The sequence below is a fragment of the Anopheles nili genome, chromosome 3 (genome assembly GCF_943737925.1).
Source record: "Anopheles nili chromosome 3, idAnoNiliSN_F5_01, whole genome shotgun sequence".
NCBI lineage: Eukaryota > Metazoa > Arthropoda > Insecta > Diptera > Culicidae > Anopheles > Anopheles nili.
In genome coordinates, this window is record NC_071292.1 from 6218109 (window position 1) to 6244348 (window position 26240).

The 26240-nt window shown below is 49.9% G+C and overlaps 1 protein-coding gene across 1 annotated transcript; it reads right to left on the reverse strand.

Moving 5' to 3' along the window:
• Positions 1 to 9240: 9240 nt before the first annotated feature.
• Positions 9241 to 20635, reverse strand: LOC128727157 (uncharacterized). The gene is made up of 7 exons (XM_053821034.1): positions 20280 to 20635; positions 17055 to 17827; positions 16852 to 16953; positions 13456 to 13564; positions 13204 to 13380; positions 12968 to 13081; positions 9241 to 11260 (listed from the first exon to the last, which is right to left on the reverse strand). Exons 1-7 carry the CDS (start codon positions 20386 to 20388, stop codon positions 11136 to 11138), a joined length of 1509 nt encoding a protein of 502 aa, XP_053677009.1. The 5' UTR covers positions 20389 to 20635; the 3' UTR covers positions 9241 to 11135.
• Positions 20636 to 26240: the final 5605 nt, after the last annotated feature.

Sequence of the window (26240 nt, forward strand, 5' to 3'; positions counted from 1 at the left end):
GTATTTTAAACGGGATAAAAAAGCTCATTCCGTGAGCTAATTTCGGTAATTATTCTCGCAGGCGTGAAAGCCTGCCCATCGAAAGCGAGGGAAAAATCGCCTGGTTTCGTGGCTCGGGATAATCAAACGGTTGAGTGGGGGCGGCTAATGAACGGAGGCTTCAAACGGGTGCAATTGGCCGCGTGGTTGAGATTGGTTTCGCAATCTCAATAGGGATGGGATGAGCTAATATTGAGTGGTTAGCTGGAAAAAGGGATAAGAGGGCAGCTTCGACGCTCGTACGCTGGAACTCGTAATCCATGTGTCTTCGAGCGCCGATTCGACGATGATTGTGTACATAAATAAAGATCGAATCGAACTTTTTCGCGATGTGCGATTGCTCAAAGCCATTTAAACCGCGTGCAATTAGCGAGCAGAATTGGGATGCATTTTATATTCGATCGCATCGCACCGTCATGCTTTTAGGCTCGTCAATTATTGCCCTTAATTGAGGCACTAAATACATCACAAAAGCGAACCGTTTTGACCCTTCCGCGTATCAGCGTATTCCCAGCTTTTAACGGCATTTGAACTCGGTCTGACACAAATGAATACCGGCTCTATTATTCTATTAATTTTCCAATTCAACGTAATAAAGCGTCGACCCTCGCCGGAACAGATGCAAGGGCTGCGTTCTCATTTACCATTTGGTTACATGTTTGCCCACCCTCAGCCACCGTAAATTGATATCAACTCGCAACCCCCCCGAGCGGGTGGTTCCGGAAAATGGTTGAAGCGCCGGAAAAGGCGTAACTAAATTCGCTTAAACGTACCACGATGACTCAGTTAACAGGCAACAACGCCACTCGGAGGCCTATAATTTAAACAGATCACCATAAATTCCATCCACCCACATCTTTTGTGCTGGTGGAGAGGATGTTGTAGTGGGGTTGAGTAGTTTTTTTCTCCTTTCGGCATGTGGTCCACCATTTCATTCCCCCACAGTACTCGTAAACGCTGCCGAGGCTGTACGGGGGTGCACTTTTCGTGCTTTGGTTTGGCAAAATAAGCCCCGTGCCCCCCAAAAGAAAAAAACAGAGGGTGGATATCATGTGGAAGGGTGGATACTGCAGCTACTGCTGCTGCTGCTGCTGCATATTGCATTAGTTGGAATTGTGAGTGGTTCTGCAATCGGTTGCACCTGCACCGCGACAATCGCACCCTTGCGGATCTCCACCGTACCACCCATTTCGGCTTACATGGCTGACGCATGTCCGGTCTTTTTTTTCTGTTTTCACTCCCCTCTTCACATCGCCCACATTGTCTCTTCCTCCTTGTCGGGGCTGGAAAATGAATGGCCAGACATGATAAATATTCTAACGGTGGTCCCCTCGGTGTCTCGCGGACGCTAAAAGCGGCTCCTCATCGTTGCGGTCAGAGCCCGTGGTTTTCGGTGGTTTGCCCGTTTATCATAATCCGGAAAACATGCATCATGTTTCCAGGTGCAATCTTGCCCACCCGGGTATGATTCAGTGCCTGTGCAACCTCCGGAAGAGGTGCTCCTACTGTGGACAAACCACCGCACGGGTGTGCAACTGGTTGTTCGAGAGTCCTGAAGCCTGAACGGTGGCTAACAAAGCAACGGCACACGTACACGTGAGGAAAAAAAAATAGGCAACTCTCCATCGTTCTAAGCCAAGGGGGAGGTGGATGGCATGGGAACGAGCTCTCGAACGAGAGGGTAAACCGATAAATTATTGGCCGTCCGAACGTTTGGGCTTTGGTGCAGAGAGACCAAAACCGGTGCATCGCCCGTGTCTGAGGTCCTGCCGGGGAGGTGACCAATTGACTTAAAACGAGTCGCACAAGGGATCGGCAAATGAAAAAAAAAATAAACCACCCAAACCAGGATACACTCCTGCCACAACGTGGGCAATAAATCGCAATAACGCCACGTATCGGCTCGTACGGTTGTCGAAGGAGACCCGACTCGACCACAGGTCCTGGGAGTTCAATCGGGCGTAATTCGCGGCAATTTAGCTGTTACAAGTTAATTTCGATTGGCCAATTCGGGTGCACTTTTGCGAAAACGAGGGGGGCTGGTGAGATGGTCGATAAATTTTCGCTAATGCGAAACGATTCCGATCGCACCGGCTAATGATGAATGCGTTGCGGAGGTGATTTTCCGCCACGGATGCCGGGTGTGGGAATTAATCACCCTGTGCCGTAAAGTTGCTTTTGGGTGGTTCCTTTTTTTTAAATACAGCACCACTTCGGCTGGATGTCGGAAAAGTACACGGGAACGTCAGCAATCAATCTACGGTTGGCTACGGTTCAACCGTGACAATCGATCGTAACGGACGGTTTACGTGACGATGGCCATCGTCCATCACCGTCGTCATCACGTGGTTTGGGGTGCATAAAACTTAACGATGCGCTTCGGTTTAACTCAACCCTCCGGATGAGCGTCGGATGCAGTCAACGCTCGAACGAACCGATCGTCACCGGTGAATCACTGGTTCACTGGTTTATACGCACACCTGATGGCGCGCCAAATTAGGACCCATCTCTAGTTTTCGGGACGGAAAAAGAGTGACCGCAGTTTAATCGCGAAACGCGCCATTTTAAATCATGACATGCCGTTGGCGAGATGGGCACAGCATTTATCCGCAACGGTAGGATCGTTTCATCGTTTGGTGTAATCTAATTTTTGGGATGACTGCACCGGCGATATCCTGCGAGTGACAGGACGAACGCTACCCTCGGGGGCATTAGTGAAATCGCCATTGCGGTGGAAACGATGGCGTGATGGTGGAATTAGTTTTTAAGTACGATGTTCTTTTTTTTTCGTTCGCTGTTGCCCGCTGTTGTTGATGCCGGTGGCAAATGGCGTGGTGCTTATGCTCAATGGGGGAGAATTAATGCGTGCTTCTTTTTTGTGCGTGTGTGTGTGTTTGTACGTCCGATATCCTGATTTCCATTCATTGAGCAATAAAATTTCAAGCCATTTCAACGCAAATCACTTGCACGCTTTGCATGCATCGGTGCGCACGAACATCAGAAGAACTTTAGGGTGCGAAGAAAGCGAATTAGCGAATTTGGCTGGTAAAATAATGCCTCCGCCTTGAGGCTTTCTTTACACATGCAACCTCGAAAAAATAGTGAATTTAAATAGAATAAATTATTCTGCATTTTTTTATCATGCCCGGCAGCGTGAACCATAAATCTCATTGGCATTAAATGGCAAAATGGTGGCCTCCAAAGCACCGACGACCGTGAACGGAATATTCGCTTCACGACCGTACAGTATGCATGCATATTGAACGCGTATTATTTGATCAATGCAAGATAATAAACCGTCGGTAGTTTTATTTTATGTGGCAGTTATTTATTTTCCCTCGCCCACATCCGTCCCCCTTGTGCGTGTGTGTATGCACCGTGGAGCTAATAAATATGGAAATCATACCACCGAGCGCAAATAGACATGGCGCTTCCATAATCGACACGATATGGCCACCGAGCAGTGCAACATAACAACTCCCGGCCGGCGCTAATCTCGCCTCCATCGCTCCGTCGCTTCATTTTCCCGGAAAAGAGGGCTCCCAATAAATGTCAGCCGCTGTCAAACGGGTGGCTGCAAATGTATTAGTGAATTAAAATTAATGATAAACGTCCGGATCCGTCAACCGCTCTGGGGCCAGGATTTGCGGTCGTCGGACGGTCGCAGCCCTCGTGTGTTGTCGCACACGTTAAATATTTGTTTTGGGTCAGTGGAAGCGATTTTCGATTCCGATTTGGCGCCATCGCCACGCACCAACTGGATGAATAATGGAATAGAGTGGCGTTTTGGTTTTGGGCACACATTTGCCCGGCGGGAGGGTGGAACTGTGAACATGGATGGAGAGCCATCGCTAATTTGTGACTACAATCAATCGAGCATAGGGCCCCATCGGTATGCAAATTGTTGCCCGTTGCTTGTCCGCCTGCATTCGAGTGAGATTTCGAGCGAACACATTGAGCATTGTGTTTTGTGATGGAAATGTGAAGAGATTGCTCGAGTTGATTTGACGTTTGATGTGTCAGTGATGCTGAGCGAACAGGATGCATCTGGGCTACTAGATTGCGCTAGTTACAGTGCTGATCTGAGACAACAAGCTTTTCCATCGGGCTGAAACCTACTCATGGGGCTGGCTGGTCTTTAATTACATGGCAGCCGTCTTTGACGTTTCACCATTCGATCTTGTTGATGTTCGGTGAAGCTTGATAATGATGAAACACTAGGATCCAGCCGACCTCTCCGTTTTAATTGAGACGGGTTTACTGGAGAGTCCTATTCTCAGAAGCTCGCCTCAACATGCGGGTTGGATCTTTCGTTTGAAGAAGGCGAATGCATCCTTGTAAGTTGTGAATGCACACGCTGCACATCTGGGCGAGAGGCTTATGTTACTCGCTAACGATGTGTTAGGGGAGATTGTGGCTAGAAAATAACGATGCTCTGGCATAGTAACGGTGAGCGAACGAATAAAAGGCTTTCATCTGTTCAACACCTTTCCAGAAACTACCCCAAAATTTTACGAGTAAAAACACAAAGTGCTTCCAATTAGGCCAGGGAATCAGCAAAGCTCGTTCGCCACAAAAAAAAACCCGCCTGAAAAATACCCTACCAGATTCTGGAGGCATTGTCGAAAAGGGAAATAAATTAGGCCAATCCTTCAATTCATTTGATCCGGATCAGGGAATTAGTGCGCATTCCGATGGCCATAAATAAAATCATGCCGGTTGGAGCTCTGAAAACCAGACTAAAAAAACAAGGACAACACACTCACACATTAAACGGTTTTCGCAACGCAAATTAGGCAATGAATATTCAGCTACCCAAAACGGCCACGTACTCAGCCCTGCACAGGGCTGTTGAATGTTGCGCTTCAAAAGCGATGTTTGGCGCACATTATGCACACGATTATATTCGTCCTCGTGCTGGTGCCGTGTTTCGTGAAGGGCCCACAAAAAAGCCCACCATTCTAATGACGGTTTGGCTTACCAAAAACGGTTGGATACCCGTACCGGGGAAAGGCGACACACAGCGCTTTGCATTAATTTCGTCCGTTTTGCAGCGGGACTCGATGAGTGTAGAGGCCGGATCGCAGGTAGCAGGATGACGGGGAGATCCACATTTTTCCTCCTCCGTTTGCCTAATGGATTTAGCAGTCATCCTTTTTTTTTTTTGCTGCTGCATCCAACTGAGAGCATCCTCTCTGACCCCGAGCAACGGTGTGGATTTAAAACTAGACCAAACAGCGAGAGACACACGTGTAGGGAGAAACGAAAGCACGATAGCTCAATCCTTGTGTGGCGCTTCTCGCAGTGTGCCCGACGAACGGCCAGCAAATTATGTTGTTTCTTTAGTGTGAAAACAGGAATTTAAATATCAAATGCTTGGAAAATGTGCCCCACACCCACGGGGGAGCTGCATGTGAGCATCGTTTTTTTCCGCTTTCATCGACCGTATGCATCCGCAACAAGGATGGCTAGTATGTGCAGCAAAAAGGCGCATAAAAAATCACACTGCTTCATAAAAAAGAGGTCAATCTGATGCCCACGCCAGCAGCACGTCAACGGTGAAACCGAGCGAACCGGTTCCGGGAAATCCCACCCGACTGTTCGTTGATTTATGTGCTTTCATTTAAATTTATACGCAAAAGTGGTCCCCAATTTTGGGGGTAATCGGATATTAAATTCTTTTCCCGTCCCGACATTTTACCGTGATTCGCCGAAATGGTGCTGCCAGTATAGGTTTATGGGGGCAACATTTTACTACGACTGGAAGCATACGTTTGAAAAGCATGTCAACGGGCATGCTCTTCAAACAGGATCCATCATAACGAGCAGCACGTTGTTTTTCCTGAACGCCGCATTCATATTGCAGACCACATTCATGGCATAAATATAAACTAAATTAGCTACAATTAAACAAACATATCAAAGCTCGGCTCATGGCGAACAAAGGTTATAAACCACGTTTATGTTCTTCCTGGAACATGGGCCCTTGTTCATTGCTGCAGTGTAGCATTCCGCTGAACCAACCCTTTCTATGTTGTAATAGCGAATTATAACCGCGCCATCCATTAATTATACTGCTATCTTGCCTCCCAGTTCATGGCTCCGCCATTGATGATGGCTTTTTATGGCTCAAGCACATGAGTAAGAGTGGAAAAATACGGTCTACGGTTCCACGCAAAAGGAAGCCCACGGCACAATGCGCACCCGTCTGGGTCTAGGAACTTCTAATCAGGTTTCCGAATCTCATCCTCGTTTCGCTTAACCCCCTATCTTTCGCCACCTACCTGTGCAGGGTTGCCAATCAGCCAACTTTAACCCATCTCGAAAATAACGCCATCATCTTAAACGTCGCACCCGAGTCGCACCGGGAGGGAGAGTTTCCCTCGATTCGTTGGATTCGCAAACGGCATCTTGATCATGTTTATCTTTAAAGTTTATACGCCTCGCTTCGACACACCGCAACCCGAAGGGCGACACCATCCAAGCAGCCGGGGGTTGGTTGTTATGCCGGGGCAAAAGATAATCTCCGTCGACACTACTTAATCGATGGTTCGGCGCCGGAAACCGCTCCTGAAAGGTTTTTGCCGTCGACACCGGCGCCGATGCCACCGTGTGTCGATTAAACGATTATCTAATGCCTCGAGATGGGCTGACGGTCCGATAGGTTCACTGTCGTCGCCAGGACGCACCAAGGATCGACGCCGACACTCCACAGGAGAAAACGGCACACTCTCACCTCGGTTGCGAGGGAAACTTACCTCGAAACTCGAACCCACGGCTGGGGATGTCTCGGTTGCCCTGGGAAACGCTGGCACCGCATGCTGCGATGGGGAAAGGTGTTTGGGAAAACATCCTTAAGGACCGGTTCTTGGTGGGCTGCAAAACTTCGAGCAGAAAACTTGACTCCCACTCCCGGTGCCACTCGTCAATTAGTGCCGATGAAGGTGAATATTAATATTTTAAACCCGCCGTAGCCAAACCAAACAGTTTAGCTGCCGATCGGTGTTCGGGTCGAAGCGCTTTCCCGGGTGTTTTCCCAGCGACCGCTTGACGAGCGGCGATTACTCGTTGGACGTGCGTGAACCGACCGATTGTCTGGGTGTGCGTTCCGAGAGAGGTCAACCCAGACGAGTGGCGCTGTTTTGTGAAGGGTTTCACCATCTGTCATCCTTTGGAAAAGCCGATTAGTTTGCATCGTTCGGGTGCCTCTCGACTGCTCCGGCCAGGGTGAAATTGAAAGTGGCAACCGTCAAAGTGTGGTCGTAAGGATGGAAAAATGGAACCCGTACCCGGACCCGGGCTTAAGGGGTCGGAAAAATGTAAACCCCGACGCAGGAACACACACACACGCCCGAGTTCACCGAAAAAAAAACAAACTTTACCATTCTGCCTGACACTTGATTGGCACAACTTGAATCTATATGCTAATCATGCGTCGTCCGCCTGGGACTGCCGAGACCAGGTGCTTGCGTCTGTGTGTGAGAGAGTAAGTTCCAGGACGCGTGGGCAACGAGATTCGTTTCACCTGCTGTCAAAGCCGGTTACTGCGAAATCGGGGTGATAGAATTTCCGCAAAGAAAGAAGCAAAAAAAAAACACAAACCACCCGCCAGCTGGAAAGCCCAAAAGTGGCTGCCAAAAATAGGATCATGTGTGTGTGTGTGAGGAAGTTACCAGCGAACGCATGACGAAAACCGAGGGTTGGTCCTTTTTTGGGGCGCCATGCCGAAGGGAAGATGTTTGGGCGCACTACGAGCGAAGGTATGTGCAAAGTCAATTTGCACCTGATGTTTGAGCGCTGATGAACTGTTACACACCGATGGTGGCGCTATTTACTGATCAATATTGGCTCCGGCATCGTCCTTACGGTGATGGTGGTGTTGGGGTTGGGGGTGTAAAGAACCACCCACGTAGCACACCTGACCCGTGGGGATGGCGAATTTTCTCCACCCGGATGCATTTTCTGGAGGTGAAATTCGAAGCAGAATGATTCGTTCTATTTTTAATCTCACTTTAAATTATCAGCATTCCACCACGTCAGCGTGGAAGGTGACCCGAGTGGCCATTTCCTGACGACAGTTGACGTTTTTTTTTGGCCGAGAGCAATTCTGAAGCCATTTGCAAGTGAACTTGTCTCGGCTCGACGTGGCATGTTTTGAGGCATGCTATTTTTTGTTTTTGCTCCCGTGGCATCATTCTCCGGCGCTTCTTATCGCGAGATTACACTTACCGTTCGATAGCATCGGCGCCGGGAAAGCTCATAATCGATAAATTTACCGTTAATGCCATTCAGCGGATTATTACATTATCACTCCGGGGCCGCCCTCGGCAAGCTGCTCCATTATTATGCATCGAAATTGGCGAAAAGCGAAAGCGAACGCCACGCTAACGGCGTCGTTTTGTTGCTCAACTGCCGCATCCACATCCGCGTGGCAGGTGGGTGGGTGTTTTGGAACGTGAAAATCGCACCCCGCTTTGGCCTCCGGAACGCCTCTAGGCGCTGGCAGGCAGGTGTGAGTGACGTTCTTGAAAATAATAATAATAATGAAGGAGGAGGAAGCAAACGGAAAAAAGAACCAAAACCCACCGAGAATATGCTCAAAAGTACCGAGAATGAGGTCGTTTGTAGCTTCCTTCCAAACCAGGTTCGTGGGAGAGAAAAAGAAGGCAAACGTGTTCCTGCTTGTTCATTCGCGAGCCCTCGATTCGGATGCCCTTTTTTCACACCCGCATTACGATACGTTTCCGCGCGATCGACGAGGGAAACCTTCGGGGAAATGGAAAACTCCATTTACGGAAGTGAAATCACATTGTTAACATTGAGTACACGCACACATCCGCACCGAACCGGTAGCGGGTGGCTGGAAAAGCCCTGGAAAATGGGAAACAACGCTACGCGAACGAAACGCCAGCTGAGCTTCGCCAGCTGCCATTAAGCGGGGGTGGTGCACCCGGTTTGGGGGTGGGAAGTAAAACGGATCAAAATTTATTTTCCAACCGTTCTGAGGAATGAGGAAGAAGAAGAAGAAGAAAAAGAAAACCATGGCAAAGTACATCTTCACCACAAAGCGAGCTTGTTCTGGTGGCGAAATGGCGTCGATTCTGCGAGCAACGTTGCCCGGAAACGCCGCTTGAAGTTTTCTTTCCACGAGTGTAAACCGAACAAAAAGAGCAAGAAAAGCCCACACTAGAAGAGATTATAATCCAAATATATTTACCTTTTATTAAACCGCATTTTTATCTCACAGTACACGCCGTCGAGTGGCTCCGGGAGCGTTCACCCGGGGGTCGGACATAAATTCAGGTGTGTTGCGCGGAAGATATTGGTTTTGGTTTTTCCCCCGGAGCGATGGCGAAGAGAGCTAGCCCTCTGTTTTTCTGCTTTTCCTTCGCTCCCTTGCACTCGCTCACTATTAACTGCTATTAGTGTGTGTGTGTGTGTGTGTTTGTGTCTGGACATGGTTTAGGGGGCCATCGGTTTGCTATGCGTTTTGTTCTTCCATTTCCCGACCCAAACCCGGGCTCGAGATTATCCTTTTTTTCTCCACCCTCACGTTGGTGTATGTGTGGGAGTTTGTGTTTATTTACAAGCGCTTACCATAGCGAACGGTTATTCTCTCCCTCTCTCTCTCTATAGACCGTGCATTTCTACGGACGAGACGATTCACGTGGGGATGCATTTCCACGATCTCGAGGGTTGGGGTTTTTTCCCCCGCGAAACCGTGGCGATGCTGCGCCTACGCTTAACTAACACGGTTCGGTTATCGGTGTTTCACGCGCGTTAAGAGACTGTCACAACCCTCGTAGCTGTTACACACGCGTCCCACCGATTTAAGCTTTGATGTTTAACAACTGGCCGGTGGAGCAGTGGTTTTCTTGTTTATTTTTCACGCGCTTGAGTGTATGTGTTTTGTGTGTGTTTTCTCACCCCCTCCTTCTCGATGCTCGATGGCACGGAATTCATTGAAATCCGCCAAGAGGGTGGTTAAAAATAAAGCCGAATGGAAACGGAAACGTACACGCACGCACCCGCACGCGTAAAGGGTTTGAATAGCAGCCGAGGGTTTAATTTGCATTTTGCGCCCATTAAAATGATTCACTTCACCACCCACCACCACCCCCGTCTGGGCCGCACACGTTTAATGAGCTAACATGTGGAGTGTCCTTTCTGTTGTGTGTTGTTTTTTTTCACGCTCGCTTCTTATCGCCTCGTCATCAGTTTCAACAAAACAACAGCAAACAAAGTCACGTTGGAAAAAGCAGGCGTACGTGTGTGGAAAATGGATCCACCCACCCACTGGCCAGCCACTCGCGCCGCGTATCACATCGATAACATAAATCGGTCTATTTCGTTACGCTTCGCGTTAATGCTGGGGTCGGAGGGGCTTCCAAATGGGCTTCCATGTTGTGTTTCGTGTTGTACCGATGTATCCGATTTGGATATCCTTTTTCTCTTTGTTTTTTTTTTGGGTTTTGTTTCCGTGTGTTTTGTGTTTATTTTACTTCTTTTACAAATACCATACAAAGTACATCAAACGCTACGTGGAATTTGATTTACGCCATTTTTCGTTTACCTATATATACAGCGGGTGTGTCTCTTTCCGTGCGTGTTGTGTGCGTGAATGTCCTTCGAGGCATTACTCACCTGCACGCGGAAAATAACCGGGGGGTGCGTTTTATTTTTTAGTTTTCCCTTTTTTACACCTCGATTGAGCCCCGTTCATGTTTTTTTTGCTCTTTCGCTCGTCCTTCGTCCCTTTTGCTAAATGCTTCTCCGAACGGTGCTGTAACGCAACCAGCACCTGATGCGATTCGAAGGACATCCGCACTGACTTCGCATTACACTAGTTTGTTTGTTTGTTTGCTTTATGCTTCATGTTTTTTTTTGCCAGCTTCTCAGCTCAACCAACCGTGTGTGCAGTGTGTGCATCTCGGATGCTGCCGCAAAAGGGTTGCTTCCCTCTAGCTGGGTGTATTGTTGTCTTCTTTGTCATCCCTCTTTTCCATGGGGTGTTTTTATTTTTTTATTTTAAATGCTGGTGTGCGCGTGTTTCCGCGTTTTTCAGCATTGACTTCCTCCTGCCTGGTGTGACGCGCTCAATGCAGATTGAAGACGAAATTGATGACCTGATATGTTACAACTGCCAGCGGCAGATGAATGTGTGATGCCACCAGGACCGCGTTCCCGTGGTCGCCGTGCTGCATGGCCGCAGGGTTTTCACCTATCAATGATCGGGAGGAGATAAAGCGAGAGACAAAGAGAAAAGGATAATGAATGGGAGGCTTCGATACAACCATAAAATGTTCCATAAAGCTTGGCTCGCAAATATACAACTAGCGTTGGTTACCCTCTTTTTAAGCATTTCGTCATTAAAGTATAAAAAACCAGACTCAAACAGAGCAACAAGCTTTAAATCTTTCCTAAAACCTTCAATAACATTGATCTCCATCTATTCCTCAAGTACTTTTCATTCACAACGCACGAAACAACGAACGAACGAATTTCATACGATCCAAAACACAACAACCACATGGCGGCCGCTTGCTGCTAAGCGCGAGCATTTTGGGCGTCGATTTTGCTATCTAAAACCTGCAAATGATACCAGGAGAGCATGAGCCAAAGAGGTAGCACAATAGCACGTGGGTATCGCGCATGTGAGAAGCCCATCGAGATGAACGCGATCGGCATCAAAACAAAGTACACTCTTTTGTGCTAAAGCGAGCGACGTGATTGGATGAAACGATCATCGCTGCACTATGAACCTACGTGAGACAAAACGGACAACGTTTTATTCGTCACTTTGTTTTCGTCAGTTTTCTTAACACGAATACACTGAATGCTATGGGGAACATTGATAAATGTGACAGAAAGATATCGCACGCATGTATCTTTTTCGTTTTGTGCACAAAACTTATCCTACATGTGCGGTAAAATAATTCAAACCCTATCATAATCTCATGATGTGTGATCGTCAAGATCCCACAGTGCGCGTAAAACAACGATGGCGATCGATGGCTTGATAAGCACGCCCCATAATGAGTGACCCTAGCGATTGATAACGCCAGAGCGAGATAGCAATCATGAGCTGCGTACGCGTGTGGGAGGAGTAACTCTTGAGTGACAAGGGAGATTTGCGATGGGGAAGCTGATAGGGTACAGCCTCCTTAGTGCATGCTCGCCTGGTATCATTTGCAGGTTTTGGATAGCAAAATCAACGCCAAAAAGCTTGCATTTCGCGACGCGAGTGCCACCACCACGTGGTGTATTAGGATATTCTTATGAAATTCGTTCGTGCGTTGTGAGTGAAATGTTCTGGCGGTTTGGATGGAAATTGATGTTATTGATAGTTTTTCGAACGTTTAATGTGTGCTACGTGATTTTACTTTATTTTTTTGCATCACAATAATGTAATTTGTGCCTCAAAGGGAGCAACCAAGCAAGGCTGTTGCTATTTGTTGGCGAGTGATTTTTATATAGTGACATGTATCATCGCTATTGAATTCGGATAAATGAGTTAGCAATAAAAAAAACCGACCTACAGCTGTGTCAATCCGGTCAATAATGGGCCGGAAATGAAATGCCACGTTATCGCGCGGTCGTAAAGAATCATCCGTTAATCGATATCACATCCGTCCCTTTGCTACACCCACGTTATCGCGAATCGAAACAGTAATTTATCCACCGTTTATCACACACCGAGGAGCGTTTGTTTCTACCCATGGGGTTGATATTATGGCCATTTTGTATTTATTATGCAGCTGCATAAACTAAATGTGGCATTGAATCAACGAATGTTTGATTCAACGAATCAATTTCCATTCACCAGCAAAAGCGCTGTTCGGTCTTTTGTGCCCTTTAAATACGCTGGCACAAATGGCTCAAATCGATTCGCTGAACCGTGATCACTGCAAAAAAGGACAACACTTACCGTTCAGGATGTGTACCAGGGTCGATGCGGCGACGGCATTGTTCGAAACGCACGAGTAGTTGCCCGAGTTCAGAGTGTTCGTGTGTGAGATGACGAGCTCCGAGTAGCGATTGTCTGGTAGGGTGAAAAAAAAAACGAAACCAAAACCGACACGTGTAAGCGCGTACACTCGAACCGGAAGTCGCAGGAACGGAAGGTTTCCGAATGAAATTCGAACCACGAAGCCTCGCTCTTACCTGCCTCCGTCGACACGTTTACGCCCCGGTGAGCGTCATAGTTGATCATGCGGTTGTTGTGGTACCAGAATATGTACAGCGGCGGTTCGTTGCTTTGTACGACGCGGCACGTCAACCTTAGCATCGAGCCCGGTTTTAGATACTTTTCCGAGGGGCCAAAAATCTCCGCCTTCGCCTCTGTACATGGGGGGGATAAGAAGTGATTTGGTTTTAATTGGATTAAATTGACTGGGAGGGTGCGAGATCACCTACCGATGACGTCCAGCTTGACGAAGATCGACGTCGGTGGATGGGTGGAAACCTGACACTCGTACAAACCCGCATCTCGCAGCTGAACGTACTTGATCTGCAGTGGCCATTCCTGTGGAAGATTTCGGAGGAGGGAAAAAAGAATCCAGAATATAAATTCGGCACCGGTGGCATTTACATCACTTTGCTATTTTTTCTTCCCCCCATATTCCAACCATGAAACAATTGAGCAAAGAGAGAGAGAGAGAGAGAGAGAGAGAGAAAGAGAGAGAGAGCGAACGTGGGGTGATCGCCCGCAGGCAGTTTCCCGATGCCGGAAAAGCGCGTAGCAATAATCATTAATCGTTCGTTCGGTCATCGTCCCTTATGCCACGCCAGCCCATTCGAATGCTAGTCACGATGGCCGATTTGGCTCCGGTCTTTGACCGGCGTGGGACACATTTCCACGACCCACCTCACACGCTGGCACACAATGGCGTCCCGTTGGAGGCTCTCGGCGATAAAGGAAAATTTTATTGACCCCAGGCCCCAAAAACCCCACCCACGAAAGCACGAGGGCTGGCGTATCGAGAATTAGTACGATTGGGACCCCTCCGACCCAGTCGTTTAGCGGGCTAATGGTTTGTTTCTTCGTTCGCACGACGCTTTCGCGAGTTTTCCACCACCCAATTGGCCCTCCTTTTAGGCGGTGGGTTCCCGGCGAAGGACAAAAGGAATCGGTGAGCAAACAAACGAGCAACATCGTAACGAATTCATCTTCGCCGGCTTGGTTTGCGCGTGCCAAAAAATTGGGGTCTAGCTCGGAAAGAAAAGCCTGCTTTCGAGGGCGTCTTCGAGTTTTCCACATCCCGGGTACGTGGAAAATCGAAACCCAAAAAGCACGCAAGTGGGCTGGGCTGGGTGCGTGTTTTCTTATCGTGGTTTTTTCTTGCTTCCTTTTCTGCTCGGTCGTAATTACTGCCGAATCCTGCGACGTGCTAAAAACAAACAGTTACAATATTTCGCATCCCTTCGCAAGCCCTCCAACTTTGGGGGGTCGAAGTCAAACAAAGTCACCCGCCCGAAAAAAAATCGGCACCCTTCGAAAAAGGGGATGTTTAAAACCAGCCTGCTGGCTCGAGTTGTATGTTCATTTTTTGTTATTTCTTTTTTTTAACCTCCCACTCAACAAAGTCACCCGATCGTGGTGGCAATCGGTCGGATTTATTCAGAAACGCCACCCAAAATTCGGTGTAAAAAGCACCGGGTGGGCTGTTATCGCGATAAATTTGGCCACGACTGTGGGCGAAGTTAATTAAGCGTGAAGTTAATAATTATTCGACCGCACGCGATTGCGTAAAAGTGCTCCCGCAAGGAAGCTCGGTGAATGGAAAGCGTACGTGAGCTATCGTGAGCCGTGTTGCTGGCAGATCAATCAACACACAAGCTGTGGGTTTACAAACGAAACGGAAGTCGATTGCATCCCTCACATGCACCGGATTGGGGAAGCGGTTTTTGTGTAAAATGGATGGTATAATTAACGAGGTTTTCCGCGCCGGTTTCGATCACGCTGGTTCCACACGCGCGGGAATGCCGGAAATTTATTACAACCGATCGACGGTGAGTGATGGGTGTACGGTTCCGGGTTTGCCCGGCAAGTGGTGGCCAGTACTAATGCATCCGAAACGATGCAAGTGCATCGAAAGCAAGTTTCGCAGGCTCTCGAAACCCGGCTCTGAACCACCGGCAACGACGACGACGACGACGACGACGACGAGGACTACGATGATGATGATTGAATTTGCCGACCAGCATGTGAAACGGCTTGCAGTGGGTCTAACGTACGTGTGTTTGTGTGTGTGTGTTTGAGAGAGGGATGAGAGAGCAGACACATGAATAATGCAGTCGGTGCTGAAGCACCGCAGGATTCAGAAACGAGCACGCGAGCAAACCGCAGACACTGGGAGCCGCTTCATTTCCATGCACTTTCCCGGAAGTGCCTCGAAGTGGCGTTGAAATGTTCAATCGCCATTCTGGGTGGGTCGGGAAAATGCCACCACCACCCGTGGGGGGGTCAAAATGGGCGCTTGAGGCTGGCGGTTGATTGATTCCGAAACCGGGTGGAAAAGTAAAAGGTGCACCAAGCGTGGTTCACTGTTTGCGCGCATAAATCGTTCCCGGTTGTAATGAGCGTCGCAACCGATGAGGTGTGTTTCGATGCACCCGGTGGGTGTTGAATCATGCTCGCGGATTTCCCCATGCCCAATCGTCTCTCGTTCACGAAGATGTCGAGTGCCAAGGAAGGGGCAGAAGGTTCATGAATAATTTACAACCGTCACCACCTATCTACATCAGCGTTCGAGAAAAAAAGCTGCCCAGCTTTGCGTCTTTCTCGAAGAGCACTCAACGCCCGCCAGCCAAGTGTAATAATTCCATTTTTCCGAAACGCACGTCGATCGCGCACCGGAAGGTCCTTTTGCGTTTTTTGCCTACGCACGGCTGAGTACGCCACTTGGCGGTGGTTTGCTTCCGAGTGGAAGTCCGCGCCCGGAAGTTCGCGGGAAGTGAAAAGTCGTCAGCCTCTTGCAAAGGCGTTCGGTTGCATTGGGTTCACGGTTGCACTACCTTGCCTTTTGGTGCCGTTTCAGTGGCCGCCTGCAATCACTTGCCACCGGCGTCACGATGCAGAAGTGGCTCTTCAACTCCCATCGGGAGCACGTAAACGTAAAAACGGATTTACGGCTTGCTCAAAGCTTGCCGCAGTCGTTGCCAGGAGCGGAAGCGTGACACGAAATAGGTTGTTTATGCTGCCTTGTATCCCTGGGGCTGGTGACGGTGCCGTCCCACGAGATGGCAGCGATAAGACGTCAGCAAGTGCTTGTTTGTGCCACCAACCGAAGCGGTACCGGTTGGTGGATTCGTTGACATTTACCCCGAGTCACTTTGATGATGATTCTTTCCGGGTTCTTTCCCAGCGGCGGGGTGAACCGAACGTTCCATCTCCTGGTTAGTGGATGGGGGCGACCGGAGGGTGGTTTTCATTCTTCTTCCCACCATGTTTACTTCCTCTTTCTAACCCTCTACGCTTTATTCATTTCGTAATGGAATCGGCGAGACCCAAGGGCGACGCTTCCCAAGCAAACGCGTCATCAAAGGCAAACCAGCTAATCCCACACGCACACACACACACACACGTATGGGTTGGGGCACGATGCAGATAAGGAGTCCTTCTCAAACAGAAAACGGTCGTTTGGAGGCCAAACCCGCACTAATCGTGAGCGCAAACATGCAGGCGTCCGAGCCCCACTGAATGGAGACGCCCAGTCGCTCACAGTACGCAACTGGCTGCGTACGTGCGTGAAATGCGAAACGCAGCCTGTCGCGTCATCGTCAGCCACCCTCACGGCCCCAACGACTTACCTCGGCGTCCTCGGAGTGGATAATGTTGAAACGCTCGTCACTGCTGTACGTGGTAACGCCGATCGTTAGCAGGTGATAATCTTTCCGCCTTATCCACGACACCTGCGAATGACGAGAAGAGCGAGAGAGAGAGAGAGAGAGAGTGAGTGAAAAAACCGGGGTGGACGACGGTGATATCGCTTTGTTTCGCGAAAGATACGTACCACACCCTCGCCAATGTTGCGTACCGCGCACGGAAGCACTGCGATCGAACCGACCTGGGACGCGATGGTGGTGTGGTTTTCCGTCTCGAAGTACATCTTGCTGAAGTTGCCCTCGGTTGCGGTCACGTCGGGCCCATCGAGCCGGTTCGCAGCTCCACTTGGGTCCTGTTCGGAGGCACCCTTTGCTTTCCCGGACGCCTTACCTGCCGCGGTGCTGCCAGAGAATCCCGCTGGTAGCTTTTGCCCCGGACCAAGCTTGCTGGTGTCAACTCCACGGCCACCGCCCTCGGCGAGTATTAGGTTGGCGCTAGTGATTTTACTAAAGCTACTGCTACCATTCGACCCACTCACGGACAGGGATGGCCCCGGTGTGGTGACCGAGGCAGGTGGTAGCTCTTTCACCGGAACCATCCGCCGGGCGGACGTGAGGGATTCGATGGAACCGACGCTACTACTGCTGCTGCTGCTGCTGCTGCTGCCGCTTGGGCTAGCTTTTGTGGCCTTGAGCGCTCCCGAACCCAACAGTGGAAGCGTTTTCCCTCTGGACCCATTCGGGCTGTCCTGCACGAGGGCCTCAAAGTGTGGCAGCACCTCCAGGGAGGGCACTGTGGTGAAACGTTCACCCACACCGGAAGGACTCGTGCCCTCGAGCCATTTGCTGCTGCTGGTGCTGCTGCTGCTGGTGGTGGTGCTGCTGCTGCTGCTGGTGACTCCCGCGGGAGCACTCGTGGAGGTGGGGCTGCTGGCGGTGGTGCTGGTGGAAGTGATTAAACCTGCGAATGAAAAGCCAAAACCCACAGACCGGTTAATGTCGTGTCGACGGATTGAACGAGCGAATGGGCTGCTGCTGCTGTTTAAACAGCTATCAACATTTTATCGCCCGCGCGGGCTCGCCTTTCCAACTCCTTGAGGCTGCGCTGATGCTGGGGATGCTGGAGACGTTTTAATCGCGAAGGATTGCCATCAATCACACTCCCAGGCCCCCGGGTTGGTCAAAGTGAACGCGAGCAAACGAGCGGCCATACCATGATTGCATATTTTCATTTCAATTAGTTCCAACTTCTGCCGGCGTAGCGCTGGCGGGTGGTTGCGTTAATTGAAATAAATCTTTCACTGTCTCGCATTGAGCCAACGTTGGTGAGGGTGTTCTTAGTAAGGGGGTAGTGGGGGGGGGGGGGGGTGGGAGTTTTCCACCCAGCCAGCCAACGATTTCGTCATCGATCATCGAGCGTCAAGCTGCTTCAGCCAGCGGGCAGTGTGAAAAAGACCGCCTCAGAGAAAGAGAGTGAAAATGGTACGTAATTTTGTTGAGTAGCCACCGTTTTCCTGTCCGGAAGTTGCGTTCAATTTTCAATTAGGTTAGCAATTTTCACCTCCCCCTCCCCCCCCCCCACCACACAATGACCGTCACTCGTCAGCGGAGCGAGCAAAGCAGCCGGTACCAGTTATTGTGTTATCCTAATCGCCAGGAATGGCTTTCGTTGACGTTTATATTGAATTTTAATTGAACAACACTGCCTCGGCTCTTGTGTCGTAACCGTTCTCTTCCCGATTGGATTTCTGATCGAAGCCGAACCGTCCCGGGAATGGAAGGTCGTGTTGAGCACACCGCTTTTCCTCGACCTTCGACGGGGACCGATTTTCCCCGGTAACAGAAGTTTTACCTGTTAGTGCCCGTTCCGCAAACGCTTGCAGCTCGAGCGAGGCAAACTTTTCGACACGTCGAATTAGCATGCCCACCGAATCGTTCAATCAATGCTCTTACAACCGCCACCGAAGCAGCTCCATCGGGAACAAAACCACCGAGCTGAACAAACCCCCTGGAATACGGCGAACGAACGGCGCAACAAACTTTATCGTTCGACGTTGGGGATCAAATTTTATTGTTTCCCCGAGTGCGACGCATTTTGCAACATTTTAGCGAGCAAATAAAGAAACAAACGAACGAGAGTGGCGCTCCGTGGTCAATGGGATGGAAAATTCAATTTCCTCAAGTACCGACCCTCCCCCCATTGGGGCACCATTGATTGCCGGGTGGGACCGAGAATCCGGGAATCGCATCCTCGAATCATCCTCCCGGGCTCGGGTGGCATTGGGTTTCATTTTATCTCTCTCGATTCGGGACCCGATCCCGAATTTCTACCGAGAATGTACGATACGAAAGCGTTTTATTTTATTGTCCTCTCGAGCTGGGGAAAAACTTTAGTTTTCCAGTGGCCCAATGCACAAATACACTCACACGTATGGCCCACTTGACGATGGTTACACGCCTAATCCAGCTTTCGGTGCAACTTGACACATGCTGTCGGGCACTCGTAGCACAAGGAAAATCTTTTTTAATCATCGAAAAATCATGGTCCATGGCCAGTCAATCGGATACTCGGAAGTTGACTCTCTCCCCCCCCGGTCGGGTGGAGCGAGTCGTTTCCGTTTCATCGGAAAAACCTCACCAGCGCAGTGAAAAGAAGGGACGAAAATTTTCCCAGCAATGGTGATGATTTTTACCGGCTGTGTTTCTTTGTGCTCGGTGGCTGTATCGTCTTCACAGCCTCAGTACGGTTTTCTAAAACAAGCCATCCGAAGGGTCGACGTTGCCGAAGGGTGTAGTGGCCAACATTTTCGACTTCCATTGACCCCGGGTGTAAAGGTTTGTGTGGGTGAGTTTGTGCGGTCTGTGCCACACAATTCGTTGATTGTTTTGATTGTGTTACGTAATTTCAGTCCCGGGGTTGGGCTGATTTTCTCTTTTCTCCTTAGTTTTCCTTTTTTCTTTCGCTCCCCAGAAAGGGGACCGCTCGTTCGTTTTCGCTGGTGTTTATTTTTGTGTGTTTTTTCTTTCGTTGGTTTTTCTGCAGAGAAGCTTTCGATTACTGCAAACCGATGCCGTGGCCCTTGCTGGTGGATGCTGTCCGGGAAAGCGCTTGTGCTGTCGCATTCGAGCGAAAAATTGATCGCTTTCCACAACACGGCTATTGGATGAAGTTCTAAGGTGAAACGGATAGGGAAGCTAAGTCACTTTCTTCTTTCCCCAAATTGCTACGTCTTCGGATACACCACTCAGCCCACCCGAGCGGCTTTGTGGATGTGTTTTAAAAAAATGTTAACCCACCCGGAGTCTCACCCAGACTAACGAAGCATAAAATGGAACCGAATTAGGTCCTCGCTGACACAGGGCGTCAGTGCTAGAGAGATGGTTAGTGCCGCATCCGGAACTTGGCTACTTACTACTTCCAACGCTCGTAGATTCCAAAATGATGAAGAGTGTGCACCATCTCGTCAGCTGCGTCAGTACTCGGCGGTCCACGCTAGCGCTGCGTCTGGTGCTGCTGAACATTGGTCCGGTTTGCGGCTCAGGGATGGCTTTGGCTTGTTTGGGGTTGCCTGCGGCGGCAATTACTTCGCAGTCACGAGCGATCGGAGGAACGATTTCGCCCTCACAGGCGTTCAAACGTCCTCGGGGTGGGTGGTGTCGCTTTTCCTTTTGGCTTTTGCTTTCTCACGTACGCTCGATCACCCAACGGAAAAGCTCGGGCGGAACGGTTAGGTCAGGAGAACAGCAAGATAGAGGGAGACAGCAGAGTGTGCACGAAAGAGTGTACGAAAGGGTGTCCACTGCGATGGCGGACACCGGCTAGCGATGGCGCGTTAGTGCTCGTGGGCGACTTAAAGCAGTCGGGCAATGCCAGTTTGGTGGATCCATTACGACTGGAATTGGGCTATCGGGTTCTCCGTGTGAAACTCTGTATCGGTGTCCTTTCGAGAGCTTCAGTTGGGTTGAAGCTGAGACTGGCTGATTCGTTTGGCAGCTATGCTACATGACGCAGATGACGCACTCGTTTGAAACGATCTGTAACGATTTGGAAAAGAAAGCAGAACGCTTGAGTTAATATTTCTTATGTGCATAAGGATGGGTGTCTTAAATGCCCCATTTATTGACAGCTTTGACAGCTTTCATACAGCGGCTCATCCGTTTGCTTACACTGGCGCGCTTTCTCTCCCGGCGGAAGTGTAACGAAAGCTAACCTCAAAATAACACACCACAAATATTAGCATAAAACCAATTAAGAACGAAACATGATCTGCTCACACGGAGGATTTCCGTTTCCTACCACAACGGCTTTATTTATTCAATCCATCTGTGAATTGGAAACTCATCAAGAACTTGTTTTAATTTTCCCGCAAATTACCACCGACACCCACTGGGGGGCGAGAACGAGCCGAACAAAACAAACCATGCCCCGTCTCGCTAGTAATGAACCTGGCTCCAAAAATGGTGTTAGAATAACAAACACTATCCCTTGGGCCATTCGAGTGGGCCGGGTTTTCCCATCTACCGTCGTCCTAGCACGGCTGCTCGGACGCTTTCCCGGGACGATCTTTTTCCGCTCTTTTGCAAATTGCACTTCCTGCGATCTCTCACTCACTCGCTCGCTGCTTTACGCCCACGCGAGCCATGGACCCCTGCTGAAGGCCGCGCGCGGAGGCATTTCATTAATTTCCATCCGTCTGAATCGCCCGGCGGCGGTTTATCCCATCATCCGGTCGGTGGAGGGAGAAATTCAATTTCTGCGATTTACGCTTTCACCGCGGTCTTTGTCCGCCTGACGGGTGCCGTCTGTCCGGCAGGGTGACCGTGACATTCGGTTCGCAGCCCTTATCGGTCGAAGTTAAATTCGAAGAACTTTCCAGCAGAATTTAATGTGCAGCCGGATTCAGCGGAAATTGAACAAGCAGTGGAGAAAAAAACCGTTTCCAGCTTCGTATTCGGTACGGCGGTATGGAAAAATCGTGCACAAAACCTGTCCGTCATGGGTCACAAAAATACGGACCAACTTCATCGGCACAGAGTTTGGCAAAGGCCTGCACGTAGATAAAAAAAAGGAATACACACCCCATTCGTTGAACCCAACCGGCCTTTCGGGCGCATTGTTATCCTTTCGACATTGTTTGGAGCTTTTGGGGTGGTGTTTTTTTTCTTCGGAAATCTGGCCTTGGGGTTCGCAACACTGATGCCGCTTCGTTCCGATTACTCGATTCTTTTTGTGAACTGATGCGTGTGTGTGTGTGCGTGCGTGCCATTTTTTATTGCCTTTCTACAGCTTATTGAAATAGATAGAGGTACGCGAGCGAGTGAGAGCGCAAAATACGCCTAGTGGACTCCAAAAAAAGGACGGAGATAGAGTGAGGTTCGGATTAGGGATTATGATATTGGACGAAAAAGCAACCGGCCCGAACAAATCCTCGACCGGATCGGCCATTAAGGGTGGTATTCGCTATCGCCGGCGAGCTGTCTTTTTTTTTTTACTCCATCCCCCACTATGTCCGTTTTTTGCCGAGGGTTAATAATGTTTCCGACCGGTGGAGAAAGAAATTATAAATCTGTTTCTCTGCCCGGCTTGCGATCGCCCATCAACCACCCAAATTCGGTGGGCCGAGCAGCTTTTTTGATGATTTGCAATTCGTTATCCACTTTTTTTCTATGTGTGTGTGTATGTGCCCCAGTATTTGACCCAGCATCTCTGCTGCGACATACTCGTTTTTATTCGGTTGTTCTCTCCATTTTCCTCGCCCGTAGGGATTTGGAGGAAAACTGTGCCCATTTTGGTGAGCGACATCCGAAAACCTTTCTAGTCTTAGTCAGCCCAGTTAGTCGGGGTTCGAGAAGGTGAAAAAAAGGCAGAAACAATAATAAGAGAGACCTCCCCCGAGGGGCACTTGCTGAGGTCACGCAGCACTAAAGGTGACGTGAATTAATTGCGTTTCCTTGCCCGGAGGTCACCCATCACAAAAGGGATGCAAGCGAGTGCGCGCGCGCGCGTGATGAATGACCGCGACCGGGATGCGGAACGGAAAACACCACCAGCCACGCGCACACCGGCGTTTCTAGCTAATTAAGTCATCCATTGTCAAACAACGTCACGGACAAGGCAAGCAGGCGCGTCTCCAGGCGCTTCGGTTGCCCACGAGTGGAAAGGTTTTTGTCTGAAAAATGTCACCACGTCGCGGGAACCGAACCGATGGCCGAGCGGAAAAGTTTCTGCCCTACCGGAAAGCTACCCCGGCCGTTCGGAAAACGATCAAGAAAGCACCTGCCCGACCTGTCCGGATGTGCGTTTGTCTTCTGCGTGGCGCCAGTGTGCTCGAAATTGCCGCTCATTAGTCATTCCGGCAGGTCGACGAAAGCAGGCTGCCGAGAAGCTTGTGGGCTTGTGAGATTTCCGCAAGCTAAAAGCAAAAGAAAAAAAAACCTCCCCTCGAAACCCGCAGATAAATAGTTGTCGTGAGACCACAGACAGTGAGGCTGTATGTACGTGCGTGTGTGTGTCTGTGAAAACCCGAGCGGCATTATCTCGTGTAGCGGTGACGGCTCCCATAAATCAAACACCTGGCCGGGAAAAATAATGATCCAATTTCGGGGCGCCGGTTTTCTCCGCACGCGTTACGCAATGCGGAACTGATGAGCCGGTGCGAGCCATCGCATCCGGAGCTGTTGACTTCGTCCTTGAGGTTATCGGAGCTTTCGAGTGGTTCGAGCGTCGTGAAGAGCTTTTTCACAAAACTACCACAAAAACCTACCGGTTGATTGGGGTACCGACGAATGGGTGCCTAATTTGTCGAAAACGAGCCGCGGTCGCAACTTTCAGAGTGTGTCTTTTAAGTGAAACAACGCTTCCGCATGCCGCATTAACCTGTCATTAGCAGCAAAAAAGCTGTCTTTCGACCGGCAGACAAAAGGTCGGCAAAACGCGGCCAAATAATTAACGCCGAACTCAGTAATTTCAAATATGCTCGCTAATGAGTCGTTGTCAGCTGCCTAATTTTCCTAATGCCGTCTGCCTTGTCGAGGGTCCGAACACACACACACACCCACATCTCGAGAATGGCCACGTTTGGTGGCGCCACCCGTCTGTCGAGAGTCGGTGAATCGAGCGGTCGACCGAAAACGAGCCCAGGCGTCGTGCCATCTTGTCAGCTTTCACTTTCAATTAGCGGCATTACTCAGACCGAAGATCTCCGCCCCGGCTTCGGGCATCGGGTGATGTCTCGACGGCTAAGCCTAAGCTCGTCCTCGAGAGCCACGGGAAAAGGACCACGGTGGAAAGATAAACAGCAAAAAATGGCCCCGACCCGAGCCCTCCATCAGCGGCACGTCAATTGCGAACAATTGGCGCTGTCATCTTTCATGATTAACTGCTCACACCACAACCCCTGCGCGAAAAAGCGAGCCCGTACCGCATCTACATACGCGCCGCTTATTAAAAGCTTCATTCATCGGAACCAGCCTGTGTGGAAGAGATTTCGGGGGCGTTTAAGGGGTCGTTTTCTGCCACCCCTCCACGTTGATAGAGACTGGGAACGCACGCTTGGGAAGTTTGCTTGCTTCTCAGAGACCGAGCCTCATGGGGCCGCTTTTCCGAGAAAATAATCCTCCAAGGACACGCGGATGGCTGCTGGCATGGAGCCTAAGTTGCTCCGGCATGGTTTGCAACTTTGTTGCCAGTGTCTCCGAGGTGAAACCATGCCGGTTGGGCGTTCTGACGTGGAACTTTCGACGGTGCGCAGAGCGAGACAAACATAATTAATCAAAATAATAAAGTCGTCACATAAATTTCCTTTATGATTACACTACATAATCGTGGGGCGGTTTTGTGTACGCGCCCAAAAGGGAGCTCCCCAAAACCGTCCCAAGAGCCTTCCGGTGCCCACTCACTCTCTCTCTCTCTCTCTCTCGCGCTTTCGAGGGTACTTTGCGCCAGGTCCGCCCAGCAGATTAAGCGATGTCGAGATTTGTTTTCCATGCAGTTTACCGTCCCCCGTGGTGGTGGTGGTGGTGGTTTCGTGACACTTTTGCCAGCTTTTGCTCGGGGGAGAGAACCGTTTTTATGCCATCGTTAATGCGCCTCTGTCGCGGCGTGTTTTTCCGGCTGGTGTTTTCTTACCAAACACCACACGGTGAGTAGCGCCCGGTTTTTCGCGAGCCGGCAACGTGCCCACGTCGGTTGTCCGTGCGCGAAAGCCACCGAACCTGATCACTGGCTTCGGTTCACTTGACGGCTCAGGTTCCGGCTTTTGATCCGGCTATTGCTGAAGCCAGAAACGAAGCGGATACCCGAGCAAGCTACCATCCTGCTCTTGATTGCCCTTTTCTCGAGATTAGTTCGGTTTCCGTCCTCAAGGGGCAGCAACGAGCCTGCCGAAGACGGGAGACGAACAACCACTCGCAAACAAGCCACCCTATGATCCCACGCAGCCACCAACGGCGTACGGTTTTGTTTTTCGCTCGGTCGTCGATGGCCCCGGAGATAAATCTTCACCGTGCCGGGAGCACACCGCGACGGAAGCGCAGGTCGGCACGTTTATGGCAAAGTTGACATGGCACGTCATCAAATTTCATTAATCATATCTCCTGACCGGGGGCGAGCTGACGTCGGGGGGTTTCGCTCGGGCGGGCTGAGAGAAGCGAAAAGGCCAAAAGTTAATGCCCACCCGAGGTGGACCGGATGGGGCAAACAGTGGATACATTAAAAGTGATGCCACCGATGGGCCGTAAGGTGAAATGTGCAATCAAACTGAGCTGGAGCTGAAGGTGCTCACCGCATGCATCGCGTTTATAGTGTATCGTTAGGGTGCTTCTTTTATGCGCACCTACAAACGGGGTGCTGAATTTCCATAAGGCAAATTACACACACCGAGAGTGACAGATTCACGCGCGCGTGTGTGTGTGAGAGTGAGAGAGAGAAAATTCACTACCTTTTGCTTTTCCGCACACAAAACAAAGCACCGCAACAGCTTTTCTTTTAATGCGTTTCCTGCCCGCGTAATGTGAGCCATCAAAATTCGAATTGTAATTTAAAATACATAAAGCAATTATTATCATAGCGCCGGGAGCGAGAAGCCGCCATTTTTTTCCACGCCCACGCCCTTGTTTTACGACGCCCGTTTTCGTAACATCGATAACGCACGTGAAATAAAACGCGCCACGGCATCCGAACGCCAGCGGAATGGTTCAACAGCGTTCCTATCGCTTTTCCGGCTGGCATTTCCATCCGGGGGAGGGCCCTTTTTTTCTGGCACAAATAAAATATGGACAGACATTCGCGGAAACAAATTGTCCCAATTTTTGTGGTCGATTTCCACAGCACCACAGCAGGTAAGGGATTGGAAAGGTGTGGAGCGAAAATAAAT